Source organism: Bubalus bubalis, chromosome 3, assembly GCF_019923935.1.
Source record: "Bubalus bubalis isolate 160015118507 breed Murrah chromosome 3, NDDB_SH_1, whole genome shotgun sequence".
Taxonomy (NCBI): domain Eukaryota; kingdom Metazoa; phylum Chordata; class Mammalia; order Artiodactyla; family Bovidae; genus Bubalus; species Bubalus bubalis.
The window spans coordinates 156054978-156074064 of record NC_059159.1 but is presented as its reverse complement, the minus strand read 5'-3'; the positions used below and the strand labels follow the sequence as shown (position 1 = coordinate 156074064).

The window sequence follows — 19087 nt, the reverse complement described above, 5'->3', positions numbered from 1 at the left end:
ATTTTGTAAATAAATTCATTTTTATCATTTTTTGTGGACTCCACAAATTGATGGTATCATCTATTTGTCTTTCTCTAATTTACTTCACTTAGTATAATTATTTCTAGGTCCAACCATGTTGCTGCAAATGACATTGTTTTATCCTTTTTATAGTTGAGTAACATTACACTGTATATGTATTCCACATCTTTATTCATTCATCTGTCAGTGGACACTTAGGTTGCTTCCATGTCTTGCCTATAGCAAATATTGCTGTTATGAACATTGGGGTGCATGTATCTTTTTGAATTAGCATTTTTCTCTGTATATATGCCCAGAAGTAGATTTCAATATTCTATGGCAACTCTATTATTAGTTTTTTAAAGAACTTCCATACTGGTCTCCATTGTGGTTGTACCAATCTGCCTCCTCACAAACAGTATAGGAGAGTTCACTTTTCTCCACACCTTATCCAGCATTTATTATTTGTAGACATATTGATGATGGCCATTCTGATCAGTGTGAGGTGCTACTTCAGTGTAAATATAACTTAAACATTAAATTAGCATATTGGTGAGTATTCAAAATTATGTACATGTAATATACAAATGTATGTGAAGAGTTGGATATAAAGAAGGCTGAGCACTGAAGACTTGATGCTTTTGAACTGTGGTGTTAGAGAAGACTCTTGAGAGCCCCTTGGACTTCAAGGAGATCAAACCAGTGAATCCTAAAGGAAATTAATCCTGAATATTCATTGGAAAGACTGATGCTGAATCTGAAGCTCCAATACTTTGGCCACCCGATGAGAAGAGCCAACTCATTAGGAAAGGCCCTGATGCGGGGAAAGATTGACGGCAGAAGGAGAAGGGGATGACAATGGATGAGATGGTTGGATGGCAACACTGACTCAATGGATGGCATTACTCAATAGTGTGCGGCAGTCCATGGGGTCGCAAAGAGTTGAACATGACTGAGCACCTGAACAACAACAACTGATATAACAACAACAACAATATGCAAATGTAATTACTTTACTAGATTTTTAGCTAATTTATTATTGGCCTCTGTGTAACGCTGAGTTGTGTCCCTTCAAAACTCTCATGTTCAAGGCCTAGCCTCCCATCCCCTACTCCCACACATACCTAGTACCTCAGAATGCATCTGTATTTGAAGATATGACCTTTAAAAGATGGTTAAATTGAAACGAGGCTGTTATTGTAGGCCCTTATACAATCTGATTTGTGTCATTATAAGAACAGAAAATTTGAATGCACATAGTGAGAAGGTGACGCTCTAGAAGCCAAGCAGAGGCCTCAGAAGACTTTAAACCTGCTAACATCCTAATCTTGGACTTCTAGCTTCCAAAACTATGACCTGATAATTTCTGTTGTTTAAGCCACCCAGTCCCTGATGTTTGTTATGGCAGTGTTAGCAAACTAGTATGAACTCTTTTTTAACATAACTAAATGGAATAGAAATAATTACATATTCTCTAAATGTGTGGCTGTGTTTTAAATGTGTGGATATGTTTCTGTATGCAGATATGTGTGTGTATAATGTGAATATCTATATACAGATATAAAATATCTGCAGAAATATATCCTGACTAGAAGTAGAGTGGATGAGTTTCAGTCAATAAAAAAAATATCAGGGAGTTTAGTGGCATGTTGTTAGTCTTCAGATGCTGACATCTTTTTTTTTTTTTTTTGTAAATTCACAAGAAGAGAAAAGGTGTTTCAGTGAAACTATTAGTTGTTGCTGTTGTTGTTCAGTTGCCCAGTAGTGTCTGACTCTTGTGACCCCATGGACTGCTGCACACTAGGCTCCCCTGTCCTTCACTATCTCCTGAGCTTGCTCAAACTCATGTCCATTGAGTCAGGGATGCCATCCAACCATCTCATCCTCTGTCGTTCCCTTCTCCTCCTGCCTTCAATCTTTCCCAGCATCAGGGTCTTTTCTAATGAGTCTACTCTTCGCATCAGGTGGCCAATGTATTGGAGCTTCAGCTTCAGCATCAGTCCTTCCAATGAATATTCAAAAACTATTAGTACTCTGTTTAATCCTGTTATTCCAGACACCTGGTTCCTTAAATCCAATGAATATATAAATATATTCATATAATATAAATATATAAGTATAAATGAACTCATTAGCACTTAGGAAAAAAAAAAGGACATGAAATCTGTGCTATAGATGTTACAATAAAGAAAGCCTATTAAATAATTGTAAAATATTGAAATATATGAAATATCTTATTATATAAACCACAATATACAAAGAATTAAAATGTATACTTAGAAATTTTCATAGCATTTGTAATCCCTCTCTGGACCAGATAGCTAAATGTACGAAACATATTTGTTTTTTTCATGGAATCATTAATGATATATGTAGTTTTTTTTAATGGCTTGGACTTGTGTTGAGGACTGCCCACTGGTATAGAAGAAAGAGATAGAAGATGTACTGGGATTAATTTTAGGACATGTTAGCAAATTATAACAAAGATTTATCTAGTTTGTCCAAAGAGCAACAACCTCAGATAGTTAGATTGGAGTCAATGGACTGATCAATATTTATCTGATAATAATACTTGAAAGCAATGATTTATGAGTATTGGAGCAATAATAGAAAGGTGAAAGAATGGAGGTATCAGAAGTATATATAAATAAAAGCTAACACAGTGATGAGGCTTAGATAGTTATTAATTCCAACTTGTCATATTCACTCATCTGCCTTCCTTCAAAGATTAGATTTTCACTGTCTTCACAAGGTCAGAGAGAATCTGATCTATAGATGAGGAAGTAGAACCTAACCAAGCCCCTAAAACTCTATTTCTATATGGAGCCTTCCTAAAGTAAAGTTTGCATTCCTTTTAAAATTTTCTCTTATCTGGCCTTGGGTTTATTATCTCCAAGTAAGTACTTTTCTGAAACTGACTTCACCAAATATCTATAAGCCTATGATTATAACTTCACTTTGTGAAGACCTCTTAAGTCTTCTGATACCATTATAGGTGTTAGTATTGTTGGTTGGTCTGCCTGATTTTAATAAACTTCCATAGTACACATACTAGATAATGGTGGATTGCTCGTTATTTTATTGCCTATGACTGTCGTTCAGTTGCTAAGTCATATCCGATTCTTTGAAACCCCATGGGCTGTAGTACACCATGCTTCCCTGTCCTTCACTATATCCTGAAGTTTTGTCATATTCGTCCATTGAGTCAGTGATGTCATCCAACCATCTCATCCTCTGACAGCCCCTTCTCCTCCTGCCCCCAATCTTTCCCAGCATTAGGGTTTTTCCAATAAGCTGGCTCTTCACATCAAGTGGTGAAAGTATTAGAGCTTCAACTTCATCGTCAGTTCTTCCAATGAATATTCAGTATTAATTTCCTTTAGGATTGATTGGTTTGATCTCCTTGCTGTCCAAAGGACTCTCAAGAATCTTCTGCAGCATCAAAATTTGAAAGCATCAACTTTTTGATGCTTACCCTTCTTTATGTTCCAACTATTACATCTGTAAATGACTACTGGGAAAAAAAAAAAACACATAACTTTGACCATATAGACCACTGTCAGCAAAATAATTTCTCTGTTTTTTAATATACTGTCTAGGTTTGTCATAAGTTTTCTTCCAAGAGCAAGAATCTTTTAATTTCATGGCTGCAGTCACTATCCATTGTGATTTTGGAGCCCAAGAAAATAAATCTGTCAGTTTCCAGTTTTTCTCCATCTACTTGCCATGAATTGATGGGGCCAAATGCCATGATCTTATTTTTTTGGATATTGAGTTTTAAGCCCACTTTTTCCTGTGACTAGTATTTCATAGTTGGTTATTTTAATATATTTAATACATTATTTTAATACATTTAATACATATTTAATACATTTAATATTAGGATGGTGTTACCATTTTTTACTTCTTTTTAAATACAATAAAAAGAGGAAATTGGAAGTCAAGGCTAATGGTTTCTTCCATATAAGAACTTGACCTGTCTGTGCTTTGGAAGATGGACACTGCAATGTCTACATTATGAACCTGTGACAGTCAGATGAGAAAATAAAAACCAACAACCAATTGTTAGTAATTTTTATTATCAAAGGCAAGGGAAGAGAGAGATCCTCTCAGGACTTTAATGAGCATTTGTTTAAGAGATGAAGGTGAAATGGTTTGATGAAGCTTGTCAAAAATCTTATCATACTGGGCTTTTTTCTGTAGAAATATCAGGTCAGTGAATATTTTCTCATACTCTCGTGACGTGATCAGGCTAAGATGTTAGGTTTAGAAAGACTGGTCTTTCGACAGTATAGAGGATCAATTGGGAATGGGACAAATGAGTTAGAGGACCATAGAGACAGTGTACATAAAGGCAGCGAAGACTTAGAAACCAATGAGATGAAAAGATAGGATGAATATGGGAATTTCATGGTTACAGTATTGGATTTGAGGATCTTTCATGTATGGATAGTCATCAACAATGATCCTACTAGTATAAGTAAAGAACTCTGATGCAACCATTGATTGAATAAGAGGAGAAGCTTAAGAATGATGACTTCATAAGGTAATGATGTAAGTTGGATGACTGGTTGACTGTGGTGATGATTAGACTTCCAGATAAAGATAGATTAGTGAAGTCCAGGAGAGAAATCAGGAGTCAAGCTGTATATTAAAAAGAACTTGCTCAGAGATGGCAATTGAGCCCTAGGTGTGGATGATATGGTTTATGCAGAAGTTTGGGACAGATATCTATAAAATGATTGGCTTCATTTTTCTATAATTGGTCAGAGTTGAAGTAAAGGGAAAAGAACAGAACACTTGTGATTTGGAGTATAGAATTCCAATTTTATTTTTGTCTGCACAAGCTGAGTGAACTTAGGCTGTTTTTTAAACATTCTAGTTTGATTTTCTCTTCTATGAAATACAGATAACTTATTTACTATACTTATGATAAAATTCTTTCTTGCTACTTCTGAAAGACCACCTGTCAGTCAACTTATTTCATTTTAGAGTGTAATTGATAAAAAAAAATGTTGTGTTTTAAATTCAGAGCAAAGTGATTCAGTAATATGTTTATGTATCTATTAATCTTCAAATTCTTCCCCCATATAAGTTGTTAGTAATACTGAGCAGAGTTCCCTTGCTATACAGTATATCTTTGCTAGTGATTCATTTCATATACAGCAGTGTGTACATGTCCATCACAAACCCCCTATCTATTCCTCCCCGTCCCTCCTTCTCCCTTGGTAATAGTAAGTTCATTCTCTAAGCCGGTAAGTCTGTTTCTGTTTTATAAGTTCATGTCTACTTTTGAGTTCAGTTCAGTTGCTCAGTCGTGTCCGACTCTTTGCAACCCCATGAACCGCAGCACGCCAGGCCTTCCTGTCCATCACCAACTCCCAGAGTTTACTCAAACTCATGTCCATTGAGTCGGCAATGCCATCCAACCATCTCATCCTCCATCATCCTCTTCTCCCCCGACCTTCAATCTTTCCCAGCTTCAGGGTCTTTTCAAATGAGTCAGCTCTCTGCATCAGGTGGCCAAAGTATTGGAGTTTCAGCTTCAACATCAGTCCCTCCAAAGAACACCCAGGACTGATCTCCTTTAGGATGGACTGGTTGGATCACCTTGCAGCCCAGGTACTCTCAAGAGTCTTCTACAACACCACAGTTCAAAAGCATCAATTCTTCTAGATTCTGAATAAAACTGATATCATACAGTGTTTGTCCTTCTCTGTCTGACTTCCTTTACTCAGTATGACAATCTATATTTCCATCCATGTTGTTGCACATGTCATTATTCCATTCTTTTTAATAGCTGAGTAATATTCCTTTCTGTATGTATATCACCTCTTTATCCACTCACCTGTCAATGAACACTTAGGTTGCTTCCATGTCTTGGCTACATAGTCAGTTTTGATCTTCATTCTGGCTGGATTCTAAATTCAGCTCCTTTGAATTTACTTGTGATTTCATTAGATTGAGCAGCACCTGTTACTTTTTTTCATGTCTAGTCCTTTCACTCTGGCAGCTCTTAGGAATATTAGCATAAAATACCCCCAAATCTCTCCTCCTCTCTTTGCTGTCTGTCTCTCTCCACTCTATCTCTCTCCTCTTTGTCTCTCTCTATTTACCTTTCTTTCTCAGCTTTTCTCCATTGCCACCCATTCTAAAATACACTGAAATATTTGTTTAATATTTCATTAATTAAGTCGGCATCACCAACTTGATGGACATGAGTTTGAGCAAGCTCTGGAGTTGGTACTGGACAGGGAAGCCTGGTTTGCTGCAGTCTATGGGGTTGCAAAGAGTTGGACATGACTGACTGAACTGAACGGATTTGTTTTCTGATGGGGAAAATAGAAAGGTGCGGAGGATTAGATTTCTGCTTCTGACCAAGAAGAAACAGGGACTGTGTTTTGCCCTTCTACCTGAAGCAATAAAAATAAAACAGAAATAAATGTGAAAAATCAATTTTAAGATATTGAACATCAAACAACATACGACAGTGATCCCTGAGAGATGAGGAACAAATGAAATGAACCCTTTTATTTTCCCAACTTACTTCCCTGAGTGATGAATTTCCAGGTAATGAGATAGGGAGAGGGAACCCATCGGGAAAGGATTTGAGGATGGAATTGAGAGGCCAGGGAGAACAAGGCAGCTAGTTTTCAAGTCCAAATCCAGTGAGGAGGAAGCTACAGAAAAAAGAGCTAGAGCTCTAAAGGGACACCGCTCTGCTTTCAGCTGAGTACTGATCAGTGAAGGTGTATGAAGAAACTAAGCAGGACTTGGGAAAGGATCATCCAGGAGAACTGGAGGGAATGATTTTCAAGCTCACACAAAGCTGAGAATAAAATCAACACATTGCACACTATAAAATTCACCTTGTATAACCTAAATGGACACACCTTTTAGTTGTTAATAATATTTTAATAAAACAAAAATAAGAAAGAAAGTAGATTTTTAAAGCAGCAAACAGGACACTGATAGAATACTAGACATGACATTAAGAAGTTATTCTGACTGTATTTAATATAGTCAAGAAGGTTGAGAAAAAATCATGTCATTTGAGATACAGAAAATTATATTTAGAGATATATATTTATAAATAAATATATTTATTTATATTTATAAATATAAAATTATATTTAGAGATATTTTAAAAATATAAATTCTAAGATTAAGTAATGAAGTTTATCTAATATGAATCTATCCAGTATACTTTGGATGCAATTAAAGTAATTGGACCCTACAGAAGGAAAGATTAGTGAACAAGGAATCAGAGAAATAGTAACACTTTAAAATAAACAAACACATGAAAGATGCTAAACATCACTCATTATCAGAGAAATGCAAATCAAAACCACTATGAGGTACCATTTCACGCCAGTCAGAATGGCTGCGATCCAAAAGTCTACAAGCAATAAATGCTGGAGAGGGTGTGGAGAAAAGGGAACCCTCTTACACTGTTGGTGGGAATGCAAACTAGTCCAGCCACTATGGAGAACAGTGTGGAGATTCCTTAAAAAAAAAAAAACAAACTGGAAATAGAACTGCCTTATGACCCAGCAATCCCACTGCTGGGCATACACACTGAGGAAACCAGAATTGAAAGAGACACGTGTACCCCAATGTTCATCGCAGCACTGTTTATAATAGCCAGGACATGGAAGCAACCTAGATGTCCATCAGCAGATGAATGGATAAGAACGCTGTGGTACATATACACAATGGAGTATTACTCAGCCATTAAAAAGAATACATTTGAATCAGTTCTAATGAGGTGGATGAAACTGGAGCCTATTATACAGAGTGAAATAAGCCAGAAAGAAAAACACCAATACAGTATACTAACGCATATATATGGAATTTAGAAAGATGGTAACAATAACCCTGTATACGAGACAGCAAAAGAGACACTGATGTATAGAACAGTCTTTTGGACTCTGTGGGAGAGGGAGAGGGTGGGATGATTTGGGAGAATGGCATTGAAATATGTATAATATCATATATGAAATGAATTGCCAGTGCAGGTTCGATGCACAATACTGGATGCTTGGGGCTGGTGCACTGGGACAACCCAGAGGGATGGTATGGGGAGGGAGGAGGGAGGAGGGTTCAGGATGGGGAACACATGTATACCTGTGGCAGATTCATTTTGATATATGGCACAACCAATACAATATTGTAAAGTTAAATTAAATAAAATTAAAAAAATAAAATCAAACAAAGAGAAAAGAGAATGAAAAAAAGTGAACAGACCATTAAATGTGTGAGACAGCTTTAAGTGATATGGTATACATATAATTGGAGTTCAAAAAAGAAAAAGCAGTAGTAAATACAAAATGCATTTAAATAAAATGTATTTTAAATGAAGTATTTAAGTAAATACAAAATGCAAAACAAAAATAATATTTAAATAATGGATAGAAACTTTCTAAACTTGATGAAAACAATAAGTACATAGACAAAAGAATCTCAGTAGCCAAAATAATGATAAATAGAAAGAAAACCACACCAAGGTTCATCATAAACAAACTGCTTAAAAATCAGAAAAGAGGTACCTTATTTTCATAAGAGAAGGGTTTGTTCTCACTGCAAGCCTGAGATAATGTAGAAACCACAACATTAAAGTAATGAAAGTAAGAGTCACTATAGTATTCTATAATCCCATAGAAAGAAAAGCAATGCCAAAGAATGTTCAAATACCACAGAATTGCGCTCATTTCACAAGCTAGCAAAGTACTACTCAAAACTTGCCAAGCTAGGCTTCAACAGTCCATGAACTGAGAACTTCCAGATGATCAAGTTAGATTTAGAAAAGGTAGAGGAACCACAAATCAAATTGCCAACAATCCGTTGGATCATAGAAAAAGCAAGAGAATTCCAGAAAAAAAAAAAAAAGACAACAACACAAACTTCTGCTTAATTGACTATGCCAAAGCCTTTGACTGTGTGGATCACAACAAACTGTGGAAAATTCTTAACAAGTTGGGAATATGAGACCACCTTACCTGCCTCCTGAGAAATCTGTATGCAGGTCAAGAAGGAACAGTTAGAACTGGATATGGAACTACAGACTGGTTCCAAAATGGGAAAGGAAGACATCAAGGCTGTATATTGTCACCCTGCTTATGAAACTTAAATGAAGAGTACATCATGAGAAATGCTGGCTGGAGGAAGCACAAGCTGGAATCAAGATTGCCAGGAGAAATATCAATAACCTCAGATATGCAGATGACACCACCATTATGGCATAAAATGAAAAGGAGCTAAAGAACCTCTTGATAAAAGTGAAAGAGGAGAGTAAAAGGCAGGCTTAAAACTCAACATTAAAAAAACTAAGATCATGGCAGGTAATCCCTTCACTTCATGACAAATAGATAGGGAAACAATGGAAACAGTGACAGACTTTACATTCTTGGGCTCCAAAATCACTGCAGATGGTGACTATAGCCATGAAATCAAATACACTTGCTCCTTGGAAGAAAAGCAATGACCAATCTAGATAGCATATTAAAAAGCAGAGACATTACTTTCCCAACAATGGTCTGTCTAGTCAAAGCTTATGGATTTTCCGGTAGTCATGTATGGATGTGAAAGTTGGACCATAAGGAAAGCTGAGCGCTGAAGAATTGATGCTTTTGAACTGTGGTGTTGGAGAATACTCTTGAGAGTTCCTTGGACAGCAGGGAGAACCAACCAGTCAATCCTAAATGAGATCAGTCCTGAATATTCACTGGATGGACAGATGCTGAAGCTGAAACTCCAATATACTGGCCACCTGATTTGGAACTTTTTTCTTTGGAAAAGACCATGATGCTGGGAAAGATTGAAGGCAGGAAGAGAAGGGGACAACAGAGGATGATACGGTTTGATGGCATCTCCAACTCAATGGACCTGGGTTTAGGTGGACTCTGGGAGTTGGTAATGGACAGGGAAATCTGGTGTGCTGCAGTCCATGGGCTTGCAAAGAGTTGGACATGCACTGACTGAACTGAACTGATAGTATTCTATACCCAGTGTACATATTTCAAAGTTAACATTTTTTCATTTATCATTCTTAGGTGTTCTCAGTGGTCACAAGTGGGGAATAAATGTGCTTTTATATGCACCTATGTACATGTAAATATACACACTTTTACAAATATTTGCATCCATATTTTGCTGTTGTTCAGTCTCTCAGTCACGTCTGACTCTTTGCAACCCGATGGACTGTGGCCCACCAGGCTTTCCTGTGTTTCACTAACTCCCGGAGTTTGCTCAGACTCATGTCCATTGAGTTGAGGATGCCATCCAATCATCTCATCCTCTGCCACCCTCTTCTCCTCCTGCTCTGAATATTTCCCAGCATCAGGGTCTTTTCCAGTGAGTCGGTTCTTTGCATCAGGTGACCATAGTATTGGAGCTTCAGCTTCAGCATCAGTTCTTCCAATGAATAGTCAGGGTTGGTTTCCTTTAGGATTGACTGATTTGATCTCCTTGCTGTCCAAGGAACTCTCAAGAGTCTTCTTCAACACCACAATTTGAAAGCATCAGTTCTTTGGTGCTCAGCCTTTTTTATGGTCCAACTTTCACATCTGTATGTGACTACTGGAAAAACCACAGCTTTGACTATATGGCCTTTCTTGGCAAAGTGATGTCTCTGCTTTTTAATATGCTGTCTAGGAGCTGACTGTGGCTTGGATCATGAACTCCTTACTGCCAAATTCAGACTGAAATTGAAGAAAATGGAGAAAACCACTAGACCATTCAGGTATGACCTAAATCAAATCCCTTATGACTATACAGTAGAAGTGAGAAATAAATTTAAGGGACTAGATCTGATAGACAGAGTGCCTGATGAACTATGGATGGAGGTTTGTGACATTGTACAGCAGACAGGAATCATAACCATCCCCAAGAAACAGAAACGCAAAAAAAAAAAAAAAAAAAATTGACTGTCTGAGGAGGCCTTACAAATATCTGTGAAAGAAGGGAAGCGAAAAGCAAAGGAGAAAAGGAAAGATATACCCATTTGAATGCAGAGTTCCAAAGACTAGCAAGGAGGGATAAGAAAGCCTTCCCCAGTGATCATGCCAAGAAATAGAGGAAAACAACAGAATGGGAAAGTCTAGAGATCACTTCAAGAAAATAAGAGATACCAAGGGAACATTTCATGCAAAGATGGGTTCACAAAGGACAGAATGGTAGGAACCTAACAGAAGCAGAAGATACTAAGAAGAAGTGGCAAGAATATACAGAACTATGCAAAAAAAAAAAAAAAAATGGTCTTCATGACCCAGATAATCATGATGGTGTGATTACTCACATAGAGCCAAACATCCTGGATGCAAAGTCAAGTGGGCCTAAGGAACCATCACGATGAACAAAGTTAGAGGAGGTGATACAGTTCCAGTTGAACTATTTCAAATCCTAAAAAAATGATTCTGTTAAAGTGCTGCACTCAATATGCCACCAAATTTGGAAATCTCATCAGAGGCCGCAGGACTGGAAAAGGTCAGTTTTAATTCCAATCCCAAAGAAAGGCAATGCCAAAGAATGCTCAAACTACTGCACAATTGCACTCATCTCACATGCTAGTGAAGTAATGCTTAAAATTCTTCAAGCCAGGCTTTAGCAATATGTGAACCGTGAACTTCCAGATGTTCAAGCTGGTTTTAGAAAAGGCAGAGAGGATGGGGAACACGTGTATACCTGTGGTGGATTTATGTTGATATATGGCAAAACCAATACAATATTGTAAAGTTAAAAAATAAAATAAAATAATTTAAAAAAAAAATAAGAAAATAAAAGGCAGAGAAACTAGAGATCAAATTGCCAACATCCGCTGCATCATTGAAAAAGCAAGAGAGTTCCATAAAAACATCTATTTCTGTTTTATTGACTATGCCAAAGGCTTTGACTGTGTGGACCACAATAAACTGGGGAAAATTCTGAAAGAGATGGGAATACCAGACCACCTGAACTGCATCTTGGAAACCTGTATGCAAGTCAGGAAGCAACAGTTAGAAGTGGACATGGAACAATAGACTGGTTCCAAATAGGAAAAGGAGTACATCTAGGCTGTATATTGTCACCCTGCTTATATAATTTTTATGCAGAGTACATCTTGAGAAACGCTGGGCTGGAGGAAGCACAAGCTGGAATCAAGATTGCCGGGAGAAATATCAGTAACCTCAGATATGCAGATGATTCGGCCCTTATGTCAGAAAGTGAAGAACTAAAAGCCTCTTGATGAAAGTGAAAGAGGAGAGTGAAAAAGTTGGCTTAAAGCTCAACATTCGGAAAACGAAGACCATGGCATCCGGTGCCATCACTTCATGGCAGATAGATGGGGAAACAGTGGAAACAGTGGCTGATTTTATTTTTCTGGGCTCCAAAGTCACTGCAGATGGTGATTGCAGCCATGAAATTAAAAGATGCTTACTCCTTGGAAGGAAAGTTATGACCAACCTAGACAGCATATTAAAAATCAGAGACATTACTTTGCCAACAAAGGTCTGTCTAGTCAAGGCTATGATTTTTCCACTGGTCATATATGGATGAGAGATTTGGACTATAAAGAAAGTGGAGCACAAAAGAATTGATGCTTTTGAGCTGTGGTGTTGGAGAAGACTCCTGAGAGTCCCTTGGACTGCAAGGAGATCCAACCAGTCCAACCTAAAGGATATCAGTGTTGGGTGTTCATTGGAAGGACTAATGTTGAAGCTGAAACTCCAATACTTTGGCCACCTGATGCAAAGAGCTGACTCATTTGAAAAGACCCTGATGCTGGGAATGATTGAGGGCAGCAGCAGAAGGAGACGACAGAGGATGAAATGGTTGGATGGCATCCCTGACTCGATGGACGAGGGTTTGGGTGGACTCCAGGGGTTGCTGATGAACAGGGAGGCCTGGCATGTTGTGGTTCATGGGGTTGCAAAGAGTTGGATGACTGAGCAACTGAACTGAACTGAACTGAACTATATTTGTCATAGCTTTTCTTCCAAGGAACAATCGTCATTTAATTTCATGGCTCCAGTCATCATCCGCAGTGATTTTGGAGCCCAAGAAAATAAAGTTTTTCATTGTTTCCATCCCCACGCCCCCCACCCCCCGTCTATTTACCATGAAGTGATGGGGCTGAATGCCAGGATCTTAGTTTTTCGAATGTTGTGTTTTAAGCTAGCTTTTGCACTCTTCTGTTTCATCCTCATCAAGAGGATCTCTAGTTCCTCTTTGCTTTCTGTCATTAGGCTGGTGTCATTTGCTTATCTGAGGTTATTGATATTTTTCCCGGCGATCTTGATTCCAGCTTGTGCTTCATGCAGCTCAGCATTTCTCATGATATACTCTGCATAGTAATTCAATAAGCAAGGTGAAAGTATCCAACCTGATGTACATCTTTCCCAATTTGGAACCAGTTCGTTGTTGCATGTCCAGTTCTACCTGTTCCTTCTTGACCTGCATACTGGTTCTCAAGAGGCAGGTCAGGCAGTCTGGTATTCCCACCTCTTTTAAGAATTTTCTACAATTTGGTGTTATCCACAAGGTCAAAGGCTTTAGCATAGTCCATAAAGCAGAAGTAGATGTTTTTTTCTGGAATTCCCTTGCTTTTTCTATGATCCAATAGATGTTGGCAAATTGATCTCTGGTTCCTCTGATGTTTCTAAATCAAGCTTTTACATCTAGAAGGTCTTGGTTCATGTACTGTTGAAGCCTAGCTTGAAGGATTTTGAGCATTATCTTGCTATTTAATATTATCTTGTTAACATGTGAAATGAGTGTAATTATGTGGTAGTTTGAACATTTTGTGGTAGTTTGAACATTTGTGTAATCCATATTAATTTCTATATATATGCATCAGTTCAGTCCAGTTCACGCTCAGTCATGTCCAACTCTTTGTGACCCCATGAATTGCAGCACGCCAGGCCTCCCTGTCCATCACCAACTCCCAGAGTTCACCCAGACTCACGTCCATTGAGTCAGTGATGCCATCCAGCCATCTCATCCTCTGACATCCCCTTCTCCTCCTGCCCCCAATCCCTCCCAGCATCAGAGTCTTTTCCAATGAGTCAACTCTTCCCATGAGGTGGCCAAAGTACTTGAGTTTCAGCTTCAGCATCATTCCTTCCAAAGAAATCCCAAGGCTGATCTCCTTCAGAATGGACTGGATAGATCTCTTTCCAGTCCAAGGGACTTTCAAGAGTCTTCTCCAACACCACAGTTCAAAAGCATCAATTCTTCGGTGCTCAGCCTTCTTCACAGTCTGACTCTCACATCCATACATGACCTCAGGAAAAACCATACCCTTGACTAGCCATATCTATATCTCTCTTATTCTGTATGCATATTGCTCTACGTATATACTTAAAGCAGTGAGTTCACACTATCTTCTTACCCAGTATCTCATGGTTTATTCTAGTTTTTCTCTTTCTCTGTGTGTAACTCTTCTGTCAGTGCTAAGCAGGCTCTCACTATACCTCATATGTTTACTTATCTCTTGTGTCATGTCCTGTATATAATTGAGCTCCCATTTCTTTTGATTCACTTTACCTCTATCTCTCCACAGTTCCCACACTAACATCCTTTTCTTCTTATAATATGATAATGATCACAAGTGGAATTTTAATTTTAATACTTGTCCTCACAGCCAATAAATTTTAATATACAGAACTGCAAACAAAATGTATGTGGTAAGTTTTCTGAAAATACATTTTGAAAAAAGTTATAGGTTATAAAAAAGAGATTAATGGTAGAAACATTGTCCTTCATTACTCCCACCTTTCAGAATACATGCACCTGAAAATTCTTATGTTAAATGGATGAAGGATGCATCCTTATTTCCTTATTTTTAATTTTTACTTCTTTTCTATTGAAAAAGAGTTGATTTACAATATTGTATGTTTCAGTTATACAGCATGGTGATTTACTATTTTTATAGATTGTACTCCATTTAAAGTATTAATAGACAATAATGGATATATTTCCTCTTCTGGAAAGGAAATCTTGTTGCTTCTTTATACATAATAGTTTGTGTCTCTTCATTCCATACCTTGGCTCATCCTCCCCATTTCCCTCTCCTCACTGATGACCACTAGCTTGTTCTCTATATCTGTGAGCCTGTTACTGTTTGTTAACATAAATTCGTTTTATTTTTTAGATTTCACATAAAAGTAATAGCATAGAGTATTTGTCATTCTCTGACTCATTTCACTAAGTGTAATATATTCTAGGTATATCTATGTTGCTTTAGGTGGCAGAATTTCATTCTTTCTTTGTGGCTGAGTAATATTCTATTGGGGCTTCCCTGATGGTTCAATGGTAAAGATGCCCCTGCCAATTCAGGACACACAGATTTGATCTCTGGGTCAGTAAGATCCTCAGGAGAAGGAAATGGCAACCCACTCCAGTATTCTTGCCTGAGAAATCTCTTAGACAGAGAAGCCAGCAGGGCACAGTCTATGGGTTCCCAAAAATTTCGGACATAGCAAGTAAACAACAAAATTCACACACATATATATACACCCACACATTACATCTTCTTTATCCATTCAACAGCTGATGGACACTTAGGTTGCTTCCCTATCTTGGCAATTGTAAACAGTGCTTTCACTGTGGGTAAATTTGGAAGGATTTTTCAGAAGATAAAACATTTAAATTTTCTTTAATTAAATGCCTGTGTTGTCACCAAATGAGAAATATGATAACGGGGATGAAGTGAAAATATACTATTGTCCTTAAGTGTGAAAGAACAGGATATATTTGGATAACTACATAGTGCATCCAGCATACTGTAGCAGACTGGGTAGAAAAAACACAGCAAGGGAAAGAAGAAGGAATATATATGGCACCCTACTCCAGTACTCTTGCCTGGAAAATCCTATGGACAGAGGAGCCTGGTAGGCTGCAATCCATGAGGTCCCTAAGAATTGGATATGACTGAGCGACTTCACTTTCACTTTTCACTTTCATGCTTTGGAGAGGGAAATGGAAACCCACTCCACTGTTCTTAACTGGAGAATTCCAGGGATGGGGGAGCCTGGTGGGCTGCTGTCTATGGGGTCGCACAGAGTCGGACACGACTGAAGTGACTTAGCAGTAGCACCAGAAAAATGAGGTTGGAGCCGATCAAATCCCTGAGTAAAACAAAAATGAGTAATAAACAGAAAAAACATGAACTCAAGTAGTTCTCTCAAAAAAGGGAATGAAAAAGTACATATTTTTAACTGTTAAAAATTAAACCTGGATATTTCTGGAAAAGTTTAATTTCAATTTTTTTCTGGTTTCTAAAAGTTTGCTCTCACTTCACGGACTACATATCCCTACATTTTTATGCTGTTTTCATAAATGATGAAGTTAGATTATTACCCTGAAATTTCTTCCCAACTCTTAAATTCTGTGATTTTACGTATAGCCTTTATTTCCTTTGTTCTGCTTATACTGAAAACCTTGCATCCAATATATGAGCTTATTTTGTACACAAATTCAAAGATTCAAATTTCTCATTCTTTCCTCCAGAACCAGTCTAGCTGTCAATTTTCTCATAGCGCCATGCACTTCTGTATTTCTCAGGCTATAGATGATAGGATTGAGCATCGGTGTGCTGACTCCATAGGACAGGGCAATCAATTTGTCAAAAGCAGCGTCTTTGGACTTTGGCTTCATATACATGAAGAGGATTGTCCCATAAAACACAGTCACCACCATTATGTGGGCTGAGCAGGTGGGAAAAGCCTTTTTTCTTCCTTCGGCTGAATTGATTCTTAGGACAGTGGAAAGGATGAAAATGTAGGAGATACAAATCAACAGTAATGGAACAAATAAAAATATTACATTGCCCAACATGATAGCAATCTCATTCAAGGATATATCTGTGCAAGCTAGCTTGACAAAAGCCAGTATTTCACAAACAAAATGATTGATGACATTTTTTCCACAGAAGGGCAACTGCACTGCAAGAATTGTTTCTGTCAATGAGTTGAGAAAGCCCAGTCCCCAGGAGAGAGCTGCCATCTGAATACAAAGCGCCTTGCTCATGATGCTGGGGTATCTCAGAGGGCTGCAGATGGCTATGGAACGGTCATATGCCATCACTGCTAGAAGCACACACTCTGTCGACCCCATAGTGTAAGAGACAGACATCTGAACAACACACCTAGTGAAGGAGATAGTTTTTTTCTCGGATAGAAAGTGTATCAGCACTGAGGGGATAAAGGAGGATGTGTACCAAATGTCAAGGAAGGAAAGATTACAGAGGAAGAAGTACATAGGGGTGTGAAGGTGGGAATCCAGGAGAGTGAGGATGATCAAAGTGCTGTTCCCCAGGAGAATCACCAGGTACATCAACAAACACATCGCAAAAAGGAGTTTTTCTGCTCTTGGATACTCAGAAAGTCCCTGTAGAATGAACTCAATGTCTGTCCAATTGGTCCTTTCCATTTCACATTTTCATACCTGGAGTAATCCAGAAGAGATGCGGGTTTAAGGACTCTATACATATTATAATATGAAGTAAGAGAATATTGGAGGAAGGGCAACAGGTCAGTATTAGTTGGCTGGGTTTACAGTTGTGAGTTTAGATTTTCAAATTTTTCTTTTAGCTCATGTGTCAGGGGATAAAAGAAAGACAATAATTATGTTGGTAGTTTATTAAAAATACAAACTTAATATTCCATTTCTGACATTATGATGCACAAATTATGAGTCAGGGAAGAACTATATAATAAATACTTCTTATTCCTGATTCAGACTTACTTTGAATGTCATCATTTTGGAAATAACATGCTTAACTTCTTAAAAATATGGATTTATGATTTTATATCATGCCAGTCATTAACAATAACATTGGTTTAGGGTTTTACAATTCATGAAAATTTTCATCATACTTATTTTATCATCACTATAACTCTGAGGGAGATAAAGTTCATAACGTAAGAAGTATTTTAAAACACAGTAGGTAAACAAACTACTATTCAGTCCTAAATTTTTGACTTTACATCCCCCTTATTAAATTACTTGGTTATTGCTCTCAAAATTATACAAGTTGTCTGAATGGGAGTGTTTAAGGCATCTTTTAGAATAATGCTCTCAAGATGATTCTATTGTGTAGCTGAGGAAGAAAACACCCATCCAAATTTTAGTATACAGATGAATCACTTGGGAAATTTTTGTAAAGGACTCTCAATCAGTGGATCTGAAGTGGGTTTTAAGATCTGTATTCATTAACATGCTTTCAGATGTTGTTGATGTTGCTTGTGTATAAGCACATGACTAGCAAGGCCTTTTAAATCATCTCTCTTTGGTTATCTTTGGAACTTGCCATTGGGGTTTCAGTTCTATGTAATATTGAAATTGAACAGCAGACAATACAAAACTAAACATTTTGGTGAGACTTCAGTGTAAGTGTATTGCAATTTGTTTTGGATTCCTTAGTTTTTAGAAATACAAACAACAAAATCCCACATAGAAGAGTTTGCCCTTTATTTCTGTCCATATGAAAGTCATTCCTTTTCCATTTTCTGAATTTGAAATTAAGCTCAGCATCCGGTCCACCACTTCATGGGAAATAGATGGGGAAACAGTGGAAACAGTGTCAGACTTTATTTTTCTGGGCTCCAAAATCACTACAGATGGTAACTGCAGCCATGAAATTAAAAGACGCTTACTCCTTGGAAGGAAAGTTATGACCAACCTAAATAGCATATTCAAAAGCAGAGACATTACTTTGCCAACAAAGGTCCATCTAGTCAAGGCTATGGTTTTTCCTGTGGTCATGTATGGATGTGAGAGTTGGACTGTGAATAAGGCTGAGCGCTGAAGAATTGATGCTTTTGAACTGTGGTGTTGGAAAAGACTCTTGAAAGTCCTTTACTGCAAGGAGATCCAACCAGTCCATTCTAAAGGAGATCAGCCCTGGGATTTCTTTGGAAGGAATGATGCTAAAGCTGAAACTCCAGTACTTTGGCCACCTCATACAAAGAGTTGACTCATTGGAAAAGACTCTGATGATGGGAGGGATTTGGGGCAGGAGGAGAAGGGGACAACAGAGGATGAGATGGCTGGATGGCATTGCTGACTCGATGGACGTGAGTCTCAGTGAACTCCGGGAGATGGTGAT

General features: G+C 37.8%; 1 protein-coding gene across 1 annotated transcript; it reads right to left on the bottom strand.

Annotated features, from left to right (window-relative positions):
• Positions 1-16357: 16357 nt before the first annotated feature.
• On the bottom strand, positions 16358-17409 carry LOC102404973 (olfactory receptor 13D1-like). The gene has a single exon (XM_044938416.1). The coding sequence runs from the start codon at positions 17407-17409 to the stop codon at positions 16456-16458; it is 954 nt and encodes a 317-aa protein (XP_044794351.1). The 3' UTR covers positions 16358-16455.
• Between the last annotated feature and the right edge of the window lie 1678 nt (positions 17410-19087).

Excerpts from the sequence above, each read along its gene's own strand:
- LOC102404973 (XM_044938416.1), bottom strand. The coding sequence starts at position 17,409 with ATGGAAAGGACCAATTGGACAGACATTGAGTTCATTCTACAGGGACTT.